At 40.5% G+C, this 24964-nt stretch overlaps 1 protein-coding gene across 2 annotated transcripts; it reads right to left on the bottom strand.

Moving 5' to 3' along the window:
• Positions 1-24964, bottom strand: syt9a (synaptotagmin IXa). 2 transcript variants are annotated; one of them, XM_060878527.1, is made up of 7 exons: positions 24628-24964; positions 17590-18040; positions 16614-17166; positions 5327-5447; positions 4398-4569; positions 3619-3748; positions 1-775 (listed from the first exon to the last, which is right to left on the bottom strand). In XM_060878527.1, the coding sequence occupies exons 1-7, from the start codon at positions 24773-24775 to the stop codon at positions 707-709; spliced, it is 1644 nt and encodes a 547-aa protein (XP_060734510.1). In that variant the 5' UTR covers positions 24776-24964; the 3' UTR covers positions 1-706. The 2 variants fall into 2 exon arrangements, with proteins under 2 accessions (XP_060734510.1, XP_060734511.1); XM_060878528.1 differs by lacking the exon at positions 1-775 and having other exon boundaries at positions 3662-3792.

Raw genomic sequence — 24964 nt, 5'->3', positions numbered from 1 at the left:
TTGTTTTATAATGAAAACACATTGGACTGAATTCTATCCTGAAAACACTCATGCACTTTGAGTAAAAAATAAAAAAAATTAAATGTCATGACCTTAGGATCTACTGTATGATGCAATAACGGAAGTTACAATATCCATTAAAAATGGGACTATTAAAAAAGAAATTAAAAAAAAAAAAAAACAGACATTTTATCAAGTTTACAGACATCCATAAATTTGTACCTGGTGACTTTTATTTTTTTAATTATTATCACTATTTTGCACTAAGTGCAAAAGTGAGCCCATGAACAGAAATCTCTTGGAAAAGAGAATGATGTGAAATCAACCATGCTTTTAGATGCTGGTTAAAAATTCACAACGTCAGACATGTGCTTTTCGTCCTCCCTGATTGGTGAACTATGACGCTCGAGCTACTACAACATCAGAAAAAATACACATTAAAATACCCCTTGTATATTTTCATATCACCATATTTCATAGAAAACGACCAAACATTATGTGACCACTCAACATGCAGCTGAAACAATCAAGTGTTCCCATGCAAAGAAGGGCTTCCGGAGGCAGACGCTGTTCCAGAGTCTCTTTCCTAGAAGAAACATGTTTGTTAGCTAGCGCTTTAGCAGCTCCATCGCTCTGAAGCTTCCTGCGGCTCGGGGCGGAGCCGAACGCCCGCTCGGGATCGAAGAGGACAGGAGCAGGGATCACTCTACGGGGACGGAGGAGTCTTAAGAGAGTTGCACGAGCCTGTTTGACTTCCTCCGCCGGAGCCCTGGTACTAAAAAAGGCAGAAAAGAGAAAATCTATATCAGCTGTGCTTAGGCGTACGGTTCAGATCCATTTAAGAGTGTTTTATGTCTTGCTATGACTGTTCCTGAAAACTACACTCTAAAATAAAAGAGGTGTCTATGGGGCTTTTTACACCTGGTCACTTCATGTGTTTTCTGTGATCTGATATCTACCCGATGGTAAAAAGACCAGGTCTAAATGCCCTCCGAAACGTTTTGGAGACGGATATAAATCCGACGGTACAAACCCCTTCAGGAGGTGGTCTGGGACGCATTTCAGATGAAACTGGACAGGTGTAAATGAATGTGGTTGTTCAAGCCACATACGTCAGCACTATACTCCTCCCAAACGGAAGTACGTCACTCGCAGGTGATCTTTCACCCAGGCGTCTCGTTGTGTCTTAAAACGCGCTGCTGTCGCCAGCGAAAACGCAGCAAACAGTAAACGCTGTTTTTTGTAGCATAAACGTCGTAACCAGTTTTTTCGTCTTCTTTTTGATTGCGTTCTGAAAAGCGCATACACCAAAGTGTGTTCCGTTTCAATTACCCTGGAAATGAGGTCAAATATATTAGCATTTTGGGCGGGAGTAGAAAGATCGGATCGATATCCGATTCGCCGAGACGCGTTTATGTGGCCTAATGTAAATGGAACAGTTTTAACAAATCAGATAGCTATCGGATCAGAGACAACACATGAAGTGACCAGGTGTAAAAAGGCCCTATATAGACCTCTGGGGCTCTGTATTCATCCACTAGAAACTTTACCCACCATTAATGGTTTTGTTTAGAAACTTTGTAGAGCGATGAAGCTTTTATATTAAAACGATTCTTTAACTGAAAGAATACATAAGACGAAATCCGCGCCATTCCTTGAAGTCTCAGATACAGCAGGTTTGATTGAATTTAGAACAAAATGTGAACTGTAAATTCTGACCCAGTTGTAAAATATAAAATGCAGATAGAATTCAAGATGCATTCTGTACGCTTTCACGTCAGGGGTTAAACATTTGAAGGTCTTTCTGCCGAGGACTTGTTTAGGGAAGGGGAAATCTGTGCATGAATAACACAATGCACTCGCACCAACCCCGCCTGCGGGACCACACTAACCATCTGCTGTGCGAGAGAAACGATTTGTTCCGTTTCCCCGCAGGCCAACACACAAACAAACTCATTAACATGTAATATGCCGGAAAGATCATTAATTGAACGTATGGGAAACAAACATGCTCAAGGACTACACTGTTTTTCTATCTTTCCTCTCGTTCCCATGCTAACAAATCATTAATTTCTTCTGAAGCTCAACCATGAGGATAAGATACTGTCACTACAGTGGAAGAAATGTAGAGACGGGGTCTGGGATGTATGAGTTTAGTGGCAGAGAGATGAAGCCTGCGAGGAGCGTAATAACCTTGACTCAAATGGCATGGGATGAAAATGGAAAAATAACAAATGAGCACAGTTTACAGTTCCGACTAAAATCAGGAAGCTCAGGAGAACCGAGATATGAACGTCAAGCAGGAACTGACGGCTCATTTAGCATGTTTGTTTTCATCTCTCAGCCTCTCGCTGAATTCTAAAATGAAATTGGAACCAATAAGCATGTGTATGTATGTAGGGTTTGAGTCCGTCGAACAGAACCCTTTGTTTGGGTTCCGCCTCTCAGCGTGGTCCTTTAAGATCAAGCGAGTACAGCGATCACACACAGATCTCAGGGAGGTTGTTCACTCAATTTCATTCAACTGTACTGGAAAATTTGATTCTGACTCGACTCTGACTCGACTCTGAATCGACTCACCTGGAGAGCAGGATTCCTAAAAATTCTCAGTGTAAAGAGTTTCTCCTAGTGACGAAATTTTAGGATAATTCTTAGAAATGTGGGTGTGTCCCTTTGAAATTAAAGAGAAGATCCGAGTCAAGATACTGTAAAAGTTCTTCATAAAGCATCTTAACGCTTAAAACAGCTCATAAGATCATAAAGTGTTAGAAGAAGCTTTAAGAGTTTCTTCATCAAAGGAGAAAATGGCTGAAAGGTGAAGATGGAGAAGAAATGTATTGTGTATAATATTTAATAATGATAGCGAGATGAGGGGGCATGGTGGCTTAGTGGTTATCACGTTCTCCTCACACCTCCAGGGTTGGGGGTTCGATTCCCGCCTCCGCCTTGTGTGTGTGGAGTTTGCATGTTCTCCCCGTGCCTCAGGGGTTTCCTCCGGGTACTCCGGTTTCCTCCCCCGGTCCAAAGACATGCATGGTAGGTTGATTGGCATCTCTGGAAAATTGTCCGTAGTGTGTGATTGCGTGAGTGAATGAGTGTGTGTGCCCTGCGATGGGTTGGCACTCCGTCCAGGGTGTATCCTGCCTTGATGCCCGATGACGCCTGAGATAGGCACAGGCTCCCCGTGACCCAAGGTAGTTTGGATAAGCGGTAGAAAATGAATGAACATTTATAACATTTAGAACATCTCTAACATAATCGGTGACAAACGTGACCTACACGATATAACCTCAAATATCTTAACATAGAGACAAAGTGAAGGTTTATAATAGAGCAGATTTTTAAAATGCTCCTTTTTTATTAGACAACCAATCACAGTCTTCATAAGAATGTGTCACCTAGCAACAGGTTTAGCCCCGCCTCCTCTCTAAGATAAAAGTTGTATTTTCCTTGTTCAGAGTTGCTCTATGACCTGAATCACTCTGAAGATAAGATTCACAGTTAGAGATGTTTAAGCCCCATTAGGAGCTCTCTGAGATCATTATTAGAGTCTTTATGAATACGAGCCCTGATGTATTGTATAATTATCACAATGTTTGTTTTATACAACGCTCTTACCTCGATGAGAGGATGCCAGCGAGCGATGGGTTTACGAGGGTACGTCAGCATCTCGTTCCAGTGGTCCCTACCCAGACTCTCACTGTCGTTACCCACCCGACACACACCGATGACCTCGTTGTGACCTACGCTGTGAAAGCAGCCGAAGGACAAACACTCTTTACTGCAGGTTTCCTTCAAAGTGCAAATGTACAAAGAAATATTTTTGCATGAATTCTCCCGAAGAAGCTGTTCTTCAAATGAATAAAAACAGATTATTATAATTAAGTTAGAGCAGAAATGATGAATTCTTGATTCTGATTGGTCAAAGGTGTTTAATTTCTATAACAGCAGCCCTGACAGGTTTTGATAAAAATGAATGCACTTGTTCTAATATGTTATCGTTTCCATAGTAACTGCTCATCTACAGAGAGATGAGTCATATAAACAGACTAAATCCAGTGCGCAATTGTTATGTCAGGATGATGATGATGATGATGATGATGATGATGATGATGGTCTTTTCTGTTGACATTTATCTAATGTTTATGGAAGGAGTCTCCGGTGTCAGAGGTAAAACTATAGATTTACGTTTTCTGATATTTTCAGGACAGATGAGTTTACTCTTTGTAGAAAAAAGAGAGAGAACGTATTTATATCTGCGTAACGTAAATAAGAACAGGAAGTAACTTTTTTTTGTCTGTTCCACAAACTAGATTTATGTTCTACTGATGCTTGGAGAGTATTGAGAGACTTTTATGTACACTACAGATGGAGTGTTGACGAGTGTTGCGGCTCACCGATCGTAATCCATCACAGCTATCAAAAGGCTAATCTGATCGATGTTTTCTGGTGGGACATCGAATACTATAGCCTCGTTATAGACAGGGTTCAGGGTGTTCCGCTTAGTGGAGGTCTTCCTCTTCTTTAATCTACGGCCTTCGCACATCAGAGAGACTTTCACGTAGGGGTCTGAAGAATGAGAATTAAAGAATTAAATTATTAAAGAGTTAAAGAGTAAAAAAATAGCAACAGTACGGTTCATTTCGACATTGAATTCATGCTAAGGATCAGGATTTGGTGTATAATCTCTTTCTCTCTCACTCATCTTCTACCGCTTATCCGAACTACCTCGGGTCACGGGGAGCCTGTGCCTATCTCAGGCGTCATCGGGCATCAAGGCAGGATACACCCTGGACGGAGTTCCAACCCATCGCAGGGCACACACACACACTCTCATTCACTCACACAATCACACACTACGGACAATTTTCCAGAGATGCCAATCAACCTACCATGCATGTCTTTGGACAGGGGGAGGAAACCGGAGTACCCGGAGGAAACCCCCGAGGCACGGGGAGAACATGCAAACTCCACACACACAAGGCGGAGGTGGGAATCGAACCCCCAACCCTGGAGGTGTGAGGCCCCCCTGGTGTATAATCTATTTGTTTTGAATTTAAAGCCATATCTTTGTGTATTAGAGCTTTCTCATTAAATATCTCTCTTTCATAACCCATCCTTTAAAACCTTTCACAATATTATAGATTTCAATTAAAATTCACTGGCTTGAATTTTATTGGCTTTGCACACACTGAGATATTAAACATCTTTCCTTGAACATAAAAGAAACTAAAAGAAAGAGCAAGCATCATTTGTGATGTGATGCGTTTCCTGGTTTTTATTTCCCCATGAAGAATGATATTAAATAATGAAGCTGTAGTCAAACCTGAAGCTCCGGTGATGTCCATGGCTTTAAGGTTGCGAGCTTTTATCACCGTGATGGTCAGTCGGCCAGCAGTGGGCAAGTAACAGAGCGAGAACATCAGATCACCCAAATCCACGTTGTCCTGTGAACGACAGAAGAAAAATAAGGCTGTGAATACAGTTGTATTCCTAGTGGCTCAAAGGGAAACATGTAATTAAGATTCAGCGCTAATGTCCATGTGGATATGAGTCTGAATCCCACCGATGGAACCCTGAGCGAGACCTTTAACATGAATCGTAACATCTCACCAACATCTGCAATGTTAGCGAGTGGAAACAGCTGAAATATATTAGTTTAACTTCATAGTTTCATTCAAAAGTAAGATGATCAATAAAATAAAATTAAGATTAATAAACCTACTTCAACCTTTTCTACTCAAGTTAAAATACACAGTACGGTGTAGTGAAACGCTTCCCGACTGTCTGTGTCATAAAAAAGATAAAAACATAATAAAAATAGTTAGAATAAAAAGTCAATTACCTGCTCAAGCTAAGGGAAAATATAAAAATAGAGAAAAAAAATGCTTAAAAATTTAAATAGCAAATAAACTTAATTAATAAAAAAAAAATTAATTGTGTGTTGAGCTGTTGTAGGAAAATAATCAACAACATTAAAGTAGATTATTGACATTTTTGGCACTTTGTACAAATTATTACAAATTGAATCTAGTTATATTATAATAGCTACTAATATAAGGCTACTGAGACATTTCTGGAAAAAAAAAACACAAAAGTTTAAAGTTAATCTTTAGTTTTTTGCAAAGTTTTATCTTTACACACCACATCCTCATCTCTCTCACTCATCTTCTACCGCTTATCCGAACTACCTCGGGTCACGGGGAGCCTGTGCCTCTCTCAGGCGTCATCGGGCATCAAGGCAGGATACACCCTGGACGGAGTGCCAACCCATCACAGGGCACACACACACACACTCTCATTCACTACGGACAATTTTCCAGAGATGCCAATCAACCTACCATGCATGTCTTTGGACCGGGGGAGGAAACCGGAGTACCCTGAGGAAACCCCCGAGGCACGGGGAGAACATGCAAACTCCACACACACAAGGCTGGAGGTGTGAGGCGGACGTGCTAACCACTAAGCCACCGTGCCCCCCTCCACACCACATCCATGTGGCACAAAATAAATCAATACTTCCTGACCAATCAAAATTGAGAGCTCAGCCCGAGCGCTGTGATGTAACAAATGTTAATTAAGTAAAGCTCGGTTCATGTACAAGGGTCTGATGGATTCCTACCTGACTGGCAGGTAACGGAAGGTGAAATAAAAATTCTGTTCTCTGGAGAACATCCATGAGCCTACAGATGTGCTGCAGCTTTTCTAACCTGTGTGTTAATTGCTGTCTGGTCGTTGCAGCCTGATCTCACACTGTATTAATAAAGTAAACCTCAAAGGCTTTACTCGTTACTTGCCAATGCTCGCCCAAGATGTTGCTGTAATTGTAAATGTGTAACAACTTCAGAGACACGTTTTATGATTATAGGGTTCTGCAGTTCAGGGTCTCAGGAAGTCCATTCACATTACAGACAAAACCTGAGAAAGGTTTGAGAAAAAAAACCTGAGGAAAAAAAACCCCCAAAAAAACCCCACAAGACCCTAAAATCACAGCGTCTATTAAACTTAAACATGAAAACCTTCAAATATATATATAAATAAATAAATTAATTGATTAATAATAAAGCAGAGTTAATAAGCAGAAGCTGGTTGAAAATTAAATGTAAATTAAATAATAATAATAAAAAAAAATACACAAACAAAACAAAACAAGGTCAGAGTTCATGTTATTGCAGAATTTCTATGTCTTCTGGGTTTTCTAGTTTCCTCCTCCTCACAAACACTCTGCTGACATAGAGATTGACAAAGTGCGACAAACAAACCAACGAACCGTCCTAGTGAGCGACAACAAAGATTTCGGCATTGGCACAGGACCTAACACACCAATAATACTCCAAGTTCCAAATTCTTCCTAGTCAAAAAAGAAATTGATGATGTCTGTAAGTATTAACTCCTCAATACATCTATCTATCTATCTATCTATCTATCTATCTATCTATCTATCTATCTATCTATCTATCGTTTCAGTTTGTTATTTCTTTCCTCTCCATACAAGTGATGAGAAAGAAGAAGAATTTTGACCTACTTGCTTTCTTGGGGTACATTTTTACACCTCACATCTCCACTAGCGCCTCACCATCGCTTTTTATTTTTGAACCTAACAGACACATTAACACTTGCTCTCAAAATACCTCAGCTGCAAACTCACACTGAGGTTTTCTTTCACTCGTTTATGTTACTTTTCATAATGAAAGCGTTTGGCATTACACGGGAAAATGATATGTTTCGACTCATATAAAAATATTATAAAATATTTATAAAGAATGCGTCAGTTCCTGACGCCTTCATGATGAAACCATATTTCTCCTGGACATTTCGGAGCTTTCTTATGTACAGATATCAGAAGGGAATACTGGGCTGTGATTCTTATTATATTCACCCTGGAGCAAATTGAACTGCTGGGGATTTCAAGTAATTTGACTTGTTTTAAAAAGAAATAAAGCATATCAATGTATCCTCAATTCGTATTAGTGTTATTATGGGGTTGTCTGATAAACAAATATTTACAATCTTCATCATTCATATTTTCAGATACAGATCTCCACATTTCTAGTCATTTTTTAAAAATGTTTTAGGCTTTTAACATTCATTCATTCATCTTCTACCACTTATCCGAACTACCTCGGGTCACGGGGAGCCTGTGCCTCTCTCAGGGGTCATCGGGCATCAAGGCAGGATACACCCTGGACGGAGTGCCAACCCATCGCAGGGCACACACACACACACACTCTCATTCACTCACACAATCACACACTACAGACAATTTTCCAGAGATGCCAATCAACCTACCATGCATGTCTTTGGACCGGGGGAGGAAACCGGAGTACCCGGAGGAAACCCCCGAGGCACGGGGAGAACATGCAAACTCCACACACACAAGGTGGAGGCGGGAAAGGCTTTTAACAATTGAATAAAAAACAAAAATCAATAAATAAATGGAAAATAGACAAATAAATAAACATTTTTTAATAAAGCAATTATCTGTCACTACACCTTATCTTATCCAACTGTTAACAGTGATAGGTTACAGACAAATAAAAAAAATAAAAAAAACAGACAAATGGTAAAAAATTAAAATACTGACTAAAATCTGACGGACAAACTCAAAAACTATTCTCTCAAGATCTCAAGATGTAACTTTTTTAACATCATTCCCTCCTTCAAAAATATAAGCTTTATAGAATGGCCAGCTGTCTCAAGAACCAAGGACCTGAGATATGAAGAAACATCTGAGAAACATCTGGGCTGAATAAGTAAATAGACACCAGAGATATCCAAAACCAGGTGAACACGTCATGAAGAATGCCTTACAGGTGATCTTAACTCATTAAAATACAACTATCCATCTCAGGTGTAAAATGTATGTGCTACACCATTGGCATTGTGCTTCTCTGACAGCTCCTGGTGTAGATTATGAACATTTTAAACATAATTACAACAAATCCAATTTGTTTTCTTATAAGAAGCAGAATATATAATAAGGCAGAGCTCTTCAGTACAGTTTTTGACCATCATTTGAGCAGAAACCTGATTCTGCTGATCACCCAGAGAATGCTATCTTCACCGTGAAGCATGGTGGTGGTAGCACCATGGGATGTGGATGCGTTTTATTAATCAGCAGAGCCTGGGAAATTGGTCAGGATTAATGGGGAATTCAGATCTGAATGATATGAAGCTGGAGGTTCCTTTTACAGAACTATGATGATAGGTGTACTGCCAAAGCTACACTCGAGGGGTTAAAACCAAGAACCCGAGTGTGTTAGAACGGTACTGTAAAAAAGACATAGAACTAAATCTGGTAAAGAATCTGTGGTAAGATTTGAAAATGACTTGAATGTAGAGCGAAGAATGGACAGAAATATAAGAAAAGAAGTGCAAAGCTGATGGATACATATCATATCCCAGATGAGCGATGAGGAGTACACGAGCCGTACGAGTTAACTAACAGACAGAGTGATCAAAGTTCTCCTGAGTCACACTCCAGACGAAAAAAGTTAATAGGGCTAAGATCTGTGTGCAGTTATTTAATCTGAGCCTCAGGGAACACCACCGCATTCTTCTTTAATTCTCTGCTTGCACATCGAACGCAGACAGCTAGTCTCCTTCTGAACCTGACCAATCATATCTTAAACTCCCTCAAGACAATTACACAGCAGGGAGGTAAGGAGTGGGGAGAGGTAGTGAGATTAGAAACCACTTCCCTGCTGTTTATCTCAGGTCACTCTCAGCAGCAAGCGACACTTCTTCTACCATTTGGGAGAGGAAAAGGTCGGTGTGGTGGCGTGCTAAGATCTATAATGAAGAACAAGATATGCCCCTTTTCCACCAAAAAGAACCGGGTGCTGGTTCAGAGCTAGCACTGGTGCTGGATCAAAGTTGGTTCCACTGGCGAACCTTCTAAGAACCGGTTTGCCTTTCCATCAGTTAGAGAGCGTCACAGAGCCGAGTCTGACGTCACCGTATACGTGTCACGTTACACAGCAACGTTAGCGCAGCAGCGACAAACACAAACACATCAACAATGGCAGATGTTGCTTTAATGTTAATGCTCATGGCTTTGTGAACCTACATTAACACCCAAACGCGGCGAATCCAACGTGTACGTGCAGCTCCACGTAATCTGTATAAACGGAGGTTGTTATCGAGAAAGTACATAACGTTATTTTATCATTAACACAGGAAAAAGTTAGCCTTAGCATGTAGCTACCTACTATCATGTGTACTGATAATGTATCATATCGCGGTAAAGTAAAAGTGTATTAAACATTAGTATACTTAAGGTACATTATCAAATGCGCTAACTGCCTAATAGCCCCGCCCACAGCCCCGCCCACAGCCCCTGACACAAGCGGTTCTTAAGTCTAGACCAGCAACGTTTTGGTGCTACTTAAGAACCACTTTTCCTGGTTCAGAGCCGGTGCTTTGGCTGTCGAAAAAGAAAGAACTGGTTCTAAATTAGGCTCCGAACCAGCACTCAAACTGCCTCGGTGGAAAAGGGGCGTTAAAGAACTGAAAAAGGGCAAGAACCTGTATCGCCTGGGAGAGAGGTCTAAACAACCAATCAGGAACTCGGATTTCTGTTATCAAACTATTAGAATTGAGGCTTGTAGCACTTGGTCTTATGGTAGGCATCAAACTCTTCTTCATACACACAAGATGGATATACAGTACAACAGCAGTCAAGCTTGGTATTTACTGTCACATTTCATGCCGTGTCTCTTCCAGCTAGCAGGCACGGTAATGAGTTAGCAACCTGCAAAAAAACAGTAAGGAGATGCAGGCAGATGGTAAAGACTTTACTTTGTTAGTGTGAAAATATTTCAGACTCAAGGAAGCCAATTCTGCAGTCAACACCACAAGGCTACCCCAAGAACAATGCTTTAATGGAGCGTTAACACTTTCATATCACGTCCTATAAAACAGAGAGGTACAGTATGTGCGGCACTTTTTTAAATCCCACACCCACTCTATTCCAAGTTATTTTTGCTGGGAAATAAAACAGAAATAATTCTGTGTGAAAAAGCCACGAGTTTTGCATTGCTATTCAAGCCACCTCGGCCTGTTTGGTGTGTTTAACTAGCAAGTTAGCAAGTTAGTACTGTAGCAGGTTAGCTTGCTAGTTAGACAAATTCACTCTAATAGATTTTTACTTCACATTAGTGAAGGTGAAACATTCTTCACTTATCATAACAGAAAGCAGTTAAATCTCTGAGTTGTTCCCAGCAATGGGTTCAAGCCCCAGCACTGCCAAACTGCCACTGTTGGGCCCTTGAAAAAGGCCCTTAACCTTCTCTGCTCCAGGGGCACTGTATCATGGCTGACTTCCAAAGTTGTGAAGAAATAATTTGATTGTGTTGTAATGTAGATGGACAATATAAAGCTTTCTTAAAAAAATAATAAAATTCTGCAACTTTCAAGCTGAAAAATTACTCACATGAAATTAGGAAAAGGGGGCGGGGCTTTTAGGGGGTCCAATAATATCGAAGAATTCTAAACATCTACACAATTGTCAATCCTTCCAGATTTATATGTTGATTGGCTTATTTGCCATTTTTGTCAGGGGAAAAAATAAGCTCGTATTTTTGATTAACATACTTTGATGTTAAAATGGGATGTGAGATGTGGTAGCCTAGTGGTTAAGGTGTTGGGCTACCAATCGGAAGGTTGTGAGTTCGATTCCTATGTCCACCAGGATCCCACTGCTGGGCCCCTGAGCAAGGCCCTTAACCCTCAGTTGTATAAAAATGAGATAAAAATGTAATTCGTTCTGGATAAGGGCATCTGCTAAATGCTGCAAATGTAAAATGCAGGTCTGCATGTGCCTCTTATTTTCATTTGCATCCTCTTAACTTTGTATCATGTCACAATATTATCTATTTTGTATTAAATAAAGTTCATCGTGAAATAAGAGCTTAATGGAAGCTAAAGGCTTCGAGCTGCAATCTCTCTCGTGCTAACCTCAGAAGAATTTAGAGAATGTTAAGCTCCCGGTTGATATTTTACCATCCAATTTGCATGCAAAGACAAATAAACATAGGTCTGTGGTTGTGAACACGCTCCTCTGCTCGATTTCATGACAACATTAGGACTTGATTTGGTTTGAAACGCATGAAATGAGGAGGATCGTGATTGGGACTGATTTAATGGCATGCTGTGTGAAATGAAATGCACTCACTCATGCTCTCACACACAGTGATGCTCAGGGAAGCTGGTAGCCATTATGTGACTGGAATTGAGGTTAGGGTTACGTCTGGCTTTTTGAGCCAGATGTAGTAGGTTTTTGTGGCATTTCAAGCACAATTAGGCTCTATTCTGCTGAAAGAATTGTAAAATTGGCACGCGAGCCTGAACTCAATGAATGCACAGTGTACACGTGAACATGAAGTGTTTTTTAAGGGTAGATGGTGGAAAAAGAGGGTTGAGATATAATTAGCAGTGCTAACATCATGTAAATGACATGTATGCATTATATATTTTTCCTCAAAACAGCAAAAACAATAATAAATCATATATTTTAGGCTCCTTGCAAACTAGAATTTTTAATTCTATTTCTTTTTTCCATGAAATTTAGGTAATGCATTAATTTAATCCAACTCTCATGCATTTGTGTCAGTGATTAAACCTATTTATTTTGCAACTTGACAAAATGTTTTATTTCAGACAAATTGACTCTTTATACACAATCGTAGCACAATATGCTTTATAACACAATATGTGCTAACTTTCTAGCCTAGCTAGATCTTTAGATTAGCTCTATAATCAATATGAAGGCAGATTTAGTGTAACTCTGGTGATGAGGAAGTTGTTTGTCTCTGCAGTAGTTTTGGATTCAGAAAATCAAGAAAATGAAGAAGCATTTTTCAGCATTTGGATTCTACACTTTGATCTAAAAGACCAGAACAAAAGCTCTGTTTAAAAAGAGTCACTTCCTGTAAAATTACACAAAATCATGTGCTTGTGGTTATGAACAAAAGAGAAAACCTGAATTTTCTTGTTCATCCTGCCCTAATCGACAGATCTATAAGCTGATCTTTTGCTAAAATACACCATAATCTGTACCTCACTCCCATAATATCGTCGCTGTCAGGCGGAAACCTCGTATGTCCAAATTTGGTCAATTTCATATTTTTTCACATATCGATGCTATTGGTCAGTCCCCACGTGGGTCTGTTATTTTTACAAGTTATTAACCAATCTAAAGTCTTGAAAATAGCTTTAGCGCAAATCTCATAACTCCATTGGACACTTCAACTGTCCACCTCTTCCTCACTCCGCGGGAGAGCTTCACGGCATATTTCTCCTCAAGAAGAGTCGCAACGAATCAACACGTCTTCTGAGGTAAATGTCTTCAAAACACTGGGCTCAAAGAAAAAAAAATCTTGACCCCCGCTAGTTCTGGTGCTCGTCTGAGGACAGGAATTTAGCGCAAGACAATCCACTGCAACGCGGACTAAACCCTGTGCACTGCAGATAAGGTACGGCGTTTTTTTAATTTCCTGAAAAATAACGGTTTTGGAGATACGAGGTTTCCGCCTGACAGCGAGGAAATGCTAAATACACCATAATATGTACCTCACTCCCAATAATATGTACCTCACTCCCATAATATGCTAAATACACCATAATATGTACCTCACTCCCATAACTTTATCAGCCCCAGATTTAGTTTGCATGTAAAGCTACAACATTAAACATATTTCAAATGCATCTTGTGGCTTCTGGTTCATCATGCATACAGAACATATATCAGTATGTCTTATAAGAGAACCCTAGAAATGATTCAAGTGCTTTATAATAAATCGGGTTATAATTTCAGCTAAGAATTCCACTCCACACCACTAGAGGTCCCTGTCACTAGAATTCCAGGCCAGTTCAATAAGCTGAACCCACACCTGAGTGTCATTACGTATTAATTTGCTCAGCGTTCATCTACTCCTGGATTTCATGATAAAGCTTTCTTTCCAGTGTCACTTCTGAGCCTTGAGGTTGTTAAACATGTGCTTCTCTCAGTGCAGCCATTAAGAATGAGCACGTTACTGAGGTGTGAAAGTATAGAGGATGTTTTCCTGATAAACTAGCTTTTATTTCTATTTATCTAAAACCGCTATATATTCATTTTAAAGCAACAGCAGTCTTTTGCCTTGAGTTGCATTATTTGGCATTAGCTAAAATTGGCTTTTGGATCAGCTAGCTATTCTAACTTAGCAGGAAATTGTTTAATGGTTGCAAATTAAGGGGTAAAAAAAATGAGTATTTGCTAACATCAGCATGTGAAGGTGTTAAGTGCCAGATTGCTCATCATCTACTTCCCCACTGCAGTCTGGTGGATTAGCCATATTTAAACACACACAGAGCTAACTGTGGCGCTTACGAACGTCAGAACAGTGGCATGATTATTGAGGCTTAATTGAAATGTTTGGATGGTAAACTGGGTGATTAGATTTAATTGAAATACAGCACAGACTCACTGGTTGGATTTGTGAAGAAGCCTATTGAGAAATAAGAAGTAAAATCCTTTTTAGAAAATATAACCATCTGTACAAATATAACGTTTTAGTAATTTTCAAGTGAAATATAAATACGGCAAAATTATACATTTGTATTCAAGTTTTTTTCCCCCACTCTATTTTCCAGTGGCATCTATAGAACCAAATGGCATGCACGATTGATTTGTTATGCTGTCATTAGGTCGAATGGCATCGGGCAGCGTTTAATTCAGTCGCTTAATGAATAATGCATTCTGGGAGCTAATTAGATAAAGGTCATCAGAAGGGGATAAATCAGGAACGCTAACTGCGCTAACACTTCGTCACTTTCTCAGTTAAACCTGAGATTGCCTGCAGATTTTGGTCAGGGTTTTTTATTTTTATTTGTTTTCTTTTTAATATTACATGAACATCGAAGTTAAACTTGAACATCCCACGCTGTGAACTTTGGATAGGGCTAAACAGAGTGAGGTTATTTATTTCCACTTCGAGACGTCGAGACAGGAGCTGTATCACCACCCACATGGTTTTTAAGCTTGGGTCTTGGTGGATGAGTCCTAATCGCTGTGATATGCGACCTGATGTTAAAGAGCTTTCTGTGTATTAATCCTGTGTTCAGCTGATCTGTATCTTTTGATTACTGTGAATAAAATAAAGAAAATAAAGACCAAGCACCAGATTTAGATTATAACAGGATATGGTAGGGGTGTGTGTGTGTGTGTGTGTGTGTGTGTGTGTGTGTGTTTTGGATGTGTTTTTTACTTTCAATTTCTTTTTATGCTGAAATTGCTTTGCCTAAAAAGAAGAAAAATCCTAAATGCAAGCTGACAGTTGATCAATGTTCTCTGTTCCCAAACCACCTAAATACTTCATGCTCTTGGAAATAATATTCATCTCAGTACATTTAGTTTTTCATAAACATCATTTCAACAACCATCTACACTTCGGTTCATGTTCCCGGTAAAAACGACCCGCGGAACTCACTTTGGTGGAAAACTCAACGGCGTTTTTAGAGATAAGCATTAATCAGTCGTTTTCCATGATTGCGACCATCTCTCCGTTCCCATTCTTATCTAACTCAGAGAAATGCATATACTGTATGTTAGCAGGAAACGAAACCATTCAGCTGGAAAGATGGAGAACACCTACGAGTATGAAGAGCGAGAAAGCCATAATGGATGGGTGAAAGACTGATGGAGCGAAGCACATAAAAGCACCAAGAATGAGAAAATGGGATTTAAAAAAAAAAGAAAATAGAGATTTGTTCTATAGAGGAGGGAGGAGAAGTGAGGAGGAGGATGGAGTGGGAGGAGGAGGTAGAAAAAATGGTGAACAAAAGAAGCAGAGTGAGTGAGAGATGGTTATAGGTAAGGATCGGATGGAATGGTCTACACGGATATGTAAAATAGACCAGATTTTTTATTATGGTTAACCACTGCTTAATACTCTCACTCAGTCATCTTCTACCGCTTATCCGAACTACCTCGGGCGTGCGTATCTCAGGAGTCATCGGGCATCAAGGCAGGATACACCCTGGACGGAGTGCCAACCCATCACAGGGCACACACACACACACACTCTCATTCACTCAGGCAATCACACACTACGGACAATTTTCCAGAGAGGCCAATCAACCTACCATCCATGCATCGAACCCCCAACCCTGGAGGTGTGAGGCAAACGTACTAACCACTAAGCCACCGTGACCCCCCACTTGAAGAACCATTTACAATTTACGCAGTTTAAAAGAATCCTTTTATAAAACCAAGAATCTCTAACTAGCCAAAGAGCCCTTGAGGAGCCATGCTGAGCATTAGTATTCATCTACTGTAGTATTTACCCCTAAACCACATTTTTTTCAGGTAATCTTTTTTTTATAAAGGTCCAACTAGCATGCTAAGGATATTGTCCCTCTTTGGGATTTGAGATATTTACCATTTAGAAAGTTTACCAAGTAGATTCCCTTTCAGCAAGCAATCCAAAAGAATCCCTGAGAGAGACCATGCTGGACTGTAGTGTGCACGTATATTAACGACCATCTACTGTATGAAGAGAGCTAGAATCTCACTCAGACTTTTCATTGAGAGTATCGATAGCGGATTTGCCACGTGTAGATGATTTACTTACCGAAGAGACATAGTGAATGTCCCTGCACAACTTGGTCTCACGTGGAAAGTCCACCAGATCCAAGAAGTTGTCTACTACCACCTGTCCAATGATGTCATGCCGTGAAAAACGATCAAAATCGTAAACTGTGAAGTGGAGCTTTCGTGTTGGAAGTTCAGCATACGCCACGGGGAAGAGGAAAACCTCATCAAAAACGGGGTTCAGAGTCTTTCGGTGCACCTTGGTCTGGTGCTTGGTCTTGCGGTCAGGAAGAAGGTAGATCTTAACGTAGGGATCCGAGGTCCCAGAAAAGTCCTTGGCAGGAAGATCTTGGGCACGGTGGATCTTGACTATGAGCTGCTCCAGATCGCAGTCGTACTTCAGGATGAAATGTAGGCGGCCGCAGGTTCCCCCTCGACTGCTGCGGTTCTCCTCGCTGTCTAATGAGCGCTGCTTGTACAACTCTGGTTTGAGTCGACCGAGACTCATCCCCGTCAGCGAGTCTTGCCTCTGGAACTGTGCAACCATGAAGTCAGGGTTGGACTGGTTCATGTGGCGCCTTATGGAGCTTTGCCTAAAAACATTTAAGAGAGAAGAAGAGAAAAAAATCTAAGTAAAGAAAAATCTAAATCTCTCAAAGTCAAATCACATATTTTTTGTTTCTGTTTAAAGATGTAGATTAAATCCGTTTCCATATGGCCCCTTTAAAGGGTTCTCAATTTGACCCTCCAGGGGAACCTTCATTCATTAATATAGAATGCTATAACAAGATTTCCATTAAAAACAGGATTTCTAGTGGAGTCCCTTTAAAAAGCTACAACTAAGTACTTTCATTGTTTTGTTCGAATATCGTTTGTCTAAAAATAAAATGTCTTTCACTAAGTTTTTAATACAAAACTCTTTTAGCAAATCTGAATCACATAGCAGGGAAGGAAGGCTTTGAAGCACCATTTTTGTTCAGAGTACTTCATCACGCATTCTAATGGACTTTACTGACCGAACACAAGTCGAGGACGGATCCGTGATCTGCCTCTGCATACGGCCATTGCCGTAGATGCTGTCCTCTCCAGCCTTAGACTCTACCTCCATGGCGATATCTGGTGAAGTGTGGCTAATTTTCAGAGATGTTTCAGGCACCGGGACGGGTGGAGGAGAGCCGGGTGCCGGCGGCGAGACCGGCGTTGGAGGCACAGTCGTCTCCTTAACCACGGAGCCTCGTGGTTGGTTCCGGCGGTCGAGAGTGGCATCCACTTCTGTGTAAATGGCCTGTGGTTGGAGTGGTGGAGGAGGTGGAAGAGGGTGCTCTGTTTGGCCCTCTTTGGTTCCAGGAGAGAGTCCTCGTTCGCGCCATGGGATCCAGCATAGCTTCCAGGAGACAAAGAGTGAGACGCCAAACAAGGCCAGTCCACAGGCGGTCACCACCAATGATAGCAGGCTCACCGAGACATCTACAGTCGGGGACAGAAAGCACTATGGGTAATAGTGATCAAAATAAAACCTCTCAATGGGCTTGACTGATTATAATTATGCAAGCACAAGGCAAGGTGTGAGGCGAGCTAAATATAGTGCTGGTGCATTGCTGCAGAAAAAGCTTTCATTTATTCTCATTTATGTATTTATGTACACTTACAGAGTAATAGCTCATTTAGTTTCAAATTAATCATGAGAGTGGCTGGTATGAAGGTTCTCCCAGGGCTCAGGCTTTCAAAGATAAATAAATAAATCTATAGTAAAAAAAAAGTCAATAGTATTGTTGATCTTTGTGAACTGACCACAACAGCTCCAGTAATGGGTCAAACAACCCACAGGATACTATGAAGAAGCAGGAAATGAGGCCATGCCATGTCATCAGTCATGTCAGGTGATCACACAGAGTGACATCCCTAAATTCTTCTAATTTTGTATCTTCACAGAATATTTACACATCAGCAGCAATAACCGAGAAAACCCGCATGAATTATAGTTCAACATTAATAAAAATAAACAATGCTGATTATTTACAGGGTGACTTTTTTCCCTCCAAAATGACTTTGGGAGAGAAGAGAAACGATCAGCTGATGGACTCAGCACACATTTAACCGATCAAAAAATGAATTACGCAAAAGGACAGAGGTTCAGGTTCGAACTTTCATGTCTGCTATTCTAAGGAAACATGGCATGAAGCCAGGAGAGCATTACTGACTACAGAAATCATGAATCTGCTTGAGAAAGTGTGTGAAAGCTAAAGAGAGATAATGTTCCTTACGTCATTCTTATCTGGCCAGCGATGAGACCGTGATCGAATTGCTCAAGTCTAATAGTTTCAGCGTTAAGCAGTTGATGGATATATGATCTAATATCACTATCACGGTTAGTCATTATGTCATGATTAGCCATTAGTGGAGAAGCTGAAGAATACCAACATTAAAATTTGTCCTTTGCAACTGTGTATTTTATACAAATTAAGCATCACTTTGTACATAGTTATGCATGTATGTGTGAGTCTGTGTACCGATGAGCCTTAAAGGTGAGGTCTCCGTTGTTTGAAGGCCAATGTTGACATTTGAAATCACCAAAACAAACACGCCCCAACCCAAATGGGTCCCACCCGTTTTGATAGCTCCGCCCCACACACACACACCAGACAATTATGGCGGAACCTGTTGGAGCAGCTGACCGAGGGGATATTTTTATCAATAAATGAACTTGATGAGTAATACTATGGTAATACAAATGTGTTTTTGTAGTACTGTGTGTCGTACCATGAAAGGTTTAGCTCCGTTTCACGCGGAAGACGTTCAGTTCTCTCCAGCGCTGGAAAGCTGATCCTATATTAACACGTCCTACTTCTTACCTTATTGTAAGCCTTTCTTCACTTTCTTTCTTTGTTTTTATCCTCCATGTCAATGTTAAAACCGCTTTCTGCTAATGTCACACATGCGCACTGAACACTCTCTCCGCCCATATTGACAAGACACGCCCCTTTCTGCTCATTGGCTACATGTTAGTTTTGTTTTTGTTTTGTTTGGCATCCCAACTCAGTTTTCTGAAGCGTTTCTCAAACAACGGAGACCCCACCTTTAAACAGCTTCGACTGTAATCGAATGCAGTGTGTTAATTAAGTCCATGTCGCGTCTCTGTTCATTAACTTAAAAGAAATGGTGGCACATATAATTAAAGACTGAGAAAAACTGGTTTAATTACATGCCTTATCTCCGTCCTGCATCCTGGTGGTTTTACCTTATTGTTCTTTTTTGCACTCCGGAGTAATTGAAGTTGAAAAAATAAATGAAGTTGAAAAAAAAAATCATGCCTGAAGTCTCTTTATCTTTAGTGTTCAAACTGGCAACGTTCTAAACAACGTTCGAAATTCTCCGAAAACGTGCGATCATGTGAAACGACCAAGAGAACGCTTCTGAAGTCTATATGTTAAAGCGTGCACACGAATCCTGGCATTTCTCACAGACGGAGCAGTGAGGAGAAGTGAGAAGTCACGACAAAGTGTGTGAAGAACCTGCTGACTCCAACACGTGCTGCAAGAACACCGGAAAACCAAATCTACCGCAGATCCGCTAACATCCAGGGAGGGTTTTCAGATATTTAGAGCATCAGTGAATTCTGAAATCTAGATCTACTTCCAGGAGAAATGGAAACACAGAATTACTGAAGATGGATGAAGAGGCTTAGTGCTGAATCTCCGCCAAAAGCCAAAAAATAAAAAGAAAGAAAGAATTGGTATAAAAAATAAGGAAAGAAAGAATAATATAATCGAATAAGCGGATCAAACTGTGATACAGTTCAAATAAGAATCAGATAAGAGAGAAAGAAAGGAAGAAAGGAAGGAAGAAAGGAGGAAAGTAAGTAAGGAAGAAAGAAAGTATAAAAATCAGTGGATCGACATGTGATACTGTTATATCGATGCAATTTTATTAAAAAAAAATAATGGAAGGAGGGAGTGAAGGGGAAGAAACCAAATAGAGTAAAGAAAGAAGAAAGAAAGGAAATAAAGAAAAAAAAATGAGTGAGAGGATAATATAAACAAAAAAAAATAATAATTGGATCCAGACCATACTACAAACAAACAAACAAAATAAAAATTTAGGGATGAAAATGATTTTTGTATCAAATTAAAAGAAATGGAAGGAAAGAATAAAGGAAAGGAAATGAAAAGGGGGCAAAAAGCAAAGTGGATCCTTTTGGGGCAGGATTTCTGAATTCCCAGTAAAGCAGCAGCTTAGTCATGTGACCTGCGGTGTTGGTTTAATCCGTCAGTGCATCGTATTCGACCGCAGCGGTGTGTGAGAATGTGAAAATGGCAAATCAGGCAAACAATTACTCATGTTACACACCACAATACACACAGCGTGAACCAACTCAAGTATTATTACCACTGAGCTGTTGAGTTCTAGACTGTGATTGGGCAGAAGGTGTTAATTAATTCACAGGTTTATATTAATACTCTAATATATCAGTGTTACTACAGTAACGCCTCGTTCATAAGGACTTTATTTGTATAGCACTTTTAACAACTGACATTTTTACAGGACATAAACATAAGATAAAAAGTTAATATAAAGATTAAAGGTGGGGTCTCCGTTGTTTGAAAAATGCTTCAGAAAACCGAGTTGGGCCGACTAAACTAACGTGTAGCCGATCAGCAGAAAGGGGCGTGTCTTGTCAATATGGGCGGAGAGAGTGTTCAGTGCGCATGTGTGACATTAGCAGAAAGCGGTTTTAACATTGACATGGAGGATAAAAACAAAGAAAGAAAGAGAAGAAAGACTTATGATAAGGTAAGAAGTAGGACGTGTTAATATAGGATCAGCTTTCCAGCGCTGGAGAGAACTGAAGGAGCGGGAAGTTGGTCACATATTCACAGATTGGAGTTTCCTGAGTCAATAACTCCTGAGCTAAACACTGTTACTACACAAATAACACCTCTTTTCTATCGTAGTAATGTAGAGACGCAGCTACAACCGTGTTTTGTGTAGTAACAGTGTTTAGCTCAGGAGTTATTGACTCAGGAAACTCCAATCTGTGAATATGTGACCAACTTTACTTAAGACGCCGAGGCGCTTTTTTCCTTCTCGATAGGTGAGTAACGTTGGTTTTGTTTTGTTACACAGAACTAATATATGTCTTTGTCCTTTACATGATTATGCTTGTGTGTCATTTTTGCTTGTTTGTTTATCTACAATCGTATTGTTCTTCCCTTCAGATATGATAAAGACACATTTCTTTCCATTAGTTGCCTGGGTTACGTATGTATGTATGTGTGGGCGGAGCTATCGATACAGGGGTGTGACCCGTTTGGTTTAGGGGTGTGTTTGTTTTGGTGATTTCAGATATCAACATTGGCCTTCAAACAACGGAGACCTCACCTTTAATATCATACAAAAATTCAAGATTAATATTAAACATATTTAAATGTGTTTGTATTTATCCCCAATGAACAAGCGTGAGTTGACTGAGGCGACTATGGCATGTTGTATGTCTGTGAGGAGATTTTTAACATTTTATGGAAGGAGTCTCCAGTGTCAGAGCTTTGGAACAGTCAGAGGTTCTGTCTGTTCCTCTGTAAAATGAACAAATGCTAGCAAATAACCTGCGATAAAGCCATTATTTTACTTTGGCTGATACATTTAAAATCTTAATAATAATAATAATAATTCTGGTGGTGTTTAAAACACACACACTGAATCTTAAACATTATATGAAGCTCCAAAATGTATAACTTTTACCTTGTATTCACTGCAGCAATGTCACAACACAGCAGCACTATTAGCGCACTTATTCCCAAGTTTTCAGCTGGTGTAAAATCATTGTTTTGCTCTTTCCCGTAGCCTGAACCTGCTGATTATTTAATGGCTGTGTACCACAAACACTGAAATCTCCAGCAGAGTAGAGTCACTCCTCCTTCATGACCAGCTTCATGGAGGCTCTCTCATTAAACCTGCTAGATTTTTTTAACCTGCAATTATTCCGGGCTAATCCTGACCTCCTGATTCTTACATTTCTGAGGAACAGATTCACAGATGACGGCTGAAATGAAAGGCACAATCACTTTGTGATCTATTTAACGATAACAAGCTTTAAAGGGTTTTTAATTTAATTGTAGTATAATGTAATGAAATATAAATATAATACATATAATTTATTTAGACATGTTGTAGATCAAGTCAAGTGCAATATCACCAGAGATACTTACAAATATCATCAATCTAGACCAAACAGGACAAAGGTACAGTATGTGGACCATCAGACTTGTCCAGCATGACAACGCTCCTGTGCACAAAGCAAGCTCCATGAGGACATTTAGGCTTTTCACACTGTTCTTTTAACCCCAGGAACAGTAATGTCTAGTTATAAGTGGGTTACGAAGCACGGCTTTTCCCCAAGGTTTGAAACTTGCTCTGACGAAGGATCATCACAGCTTTTACAGTGTTAACTCCACATGGCGGTGCTTAACGTGTAGTGTAAAATGTTGCGCTGTTTAAATGTTATGGCTAGTTGCTTAGCAACAGACACCCAATCAGAAACTGAACAGAACTTCAGCCTGGTATCAGGTGAAAATCAGGAGGTAGCTGAACAACACTAAACAAAAACAGCTAGGATGGGGCTGGGCGCACCGTAACAAGGGTGAAATACGCCACACGGAAAAATTAGTAGAAGTCGGATATCGCAAACGAACGGCTGGACAACTTTAAATGAGCCAAAATAAAATTAGAAAGCTGTAAAACCTAACAGAACCTGCTCAGGTGTTTTTTCCTGACTAATATAAAAGTAAGAGATAAGCCGTTATTTAAAGCGAAGGCACACTTGATCTATCTGATCAGGCTTGTGAAAGTGAAGTGACATACGGCTAAGTACTGTACGGTGACCCATACTCAGAATTCGTTCTCTGCATTTAACCCATCCAAAGTGCACACACACAGCAGTGAACACACACACACACACCGTGAACACACACCCAGAGCAGTGGGCAGCCATTTATGCTGCAGCACCTGGGGAGCAGTTGGGGGGGTTCGGTGCCTTGCTCAAGGGCGCCTCAGTCGTGGCCGGGCCGAGACTCGAACCCACAACTGCGCTATTAATGAAGTAAAGTATAACAAGTTAAAAAAGAGAGGGTTAACTGGTAGATTATGAGCAGCTTGAAACCTCAAACTACAGAACTCATGCAGACCCAATAAAAAACCCTACGGTTTGTTACATTTGGAGAAAAAAGAACTCGAGTGTCCTGATTCAGGCTCGACCTCATTGAACACCTCAACAGCTTCTCGCTTTACTCAGTTTCTCCTAAATCTCAGCTTTTCATGTTGCTCATGAACTCCTCCTGTGTTAGAAAACTTTGTTACAGCTTCAGCTCTGACCGTTACACAGTGCTACCACTGGAGACTCCTTCCATAAGTGTTACATAAACGTCGTCCTACTAAGAAGAAATCTTCTTAAAGCACGAGTCAATCAAAAATAATTCACACCTTAAGATAAGCTAAAAAGCTGCAATGAATAAATCATTCATAATAAAGATGTCACTAATATTTTTATTCGATTTCCAAACTGCCCAGAAAGACGTGCAGCACATATCTCAACACTTATACACGTCAAATGCTGTAAAAGGAACCGATAATCAAACACGCCAAGGACCTCAAACATCTTAGCCATTTTAATTCATCTTAAATCTACTTACAGCTGCTTTCTATTCACATTCGTAAGTCGAGGAGAAATCACTCTCAGGGTTCGACCTCAGCCCCATGCCCAGGTAGGGTTTGGGGTTATTTGTATAGAATACTTACACTGTCTCTGACCAGAGTGTGAGAAAGATCATCAGATATGAGACAGAATGAGACAGAGCTCTGCACAGCTCTGCACTATTCCCATTTCTCCACCGCTACACTATGCGTGTCATGAGAGGTGAACACTGTGACCCAGCTAGTCTCGCGCTACAGGTAGTCCCTCACGTGCACTCGTGCATACTCCCAGAGCTCACGTGTGCATCATGTTAAACGCAACAAGTCGTAACGCAAAAAAAAAGGTGTACAGCAGGAGAACATCTCACCTGATTCGGTATACCTCGGTCTGGCCAGGTCCCGGAAATAGTAAATGAAATCCAAGCAGTTTTCGTTCTGCACCTCCCCTTTAGAGCAGAGATCCGAGAGGAGCTCCAGCGCTTTCTGGCAAATCTCGGCCTCCCTGTCCACGGGCATTGCCCACCAGCATCCTCGTGATGGAAGAGGCGCGATCCACGGCACTGATCCGCACCTCTGTGTGTGTGTGTGTGTGTGTGTGTCCTCTCTCTCTCTCTCTCTCTCTCTGTGTGTGTGTGTGTGCGCTCTCTCTCTCTCTGTGTGTGCGCTCTCGCTCTCTCTCTCTCTCTCTCTCTCTCTGTGTGTGTG

This window comes from Tachysurus vachellii, chromosome 9, assembly GCF_030014155.1.
Source record: "Tachysurus vachellii isolate PV-2020 chromosome 9, HZAU_Pvac_v1, whole genome shotgun sequence".
Classification (NCBI taxonomy): Eukaryota; Metazoa; Chordata; class Actinopteri; order Siluriformes; family Bagridae; genus Tachysurus; species Tachysurus vachellii.
The sequence above is the reverse complement of the archived record's forward strand: the minus strand, read 5'-3'. Positions and strand labels throughout refer to the sequence as shown.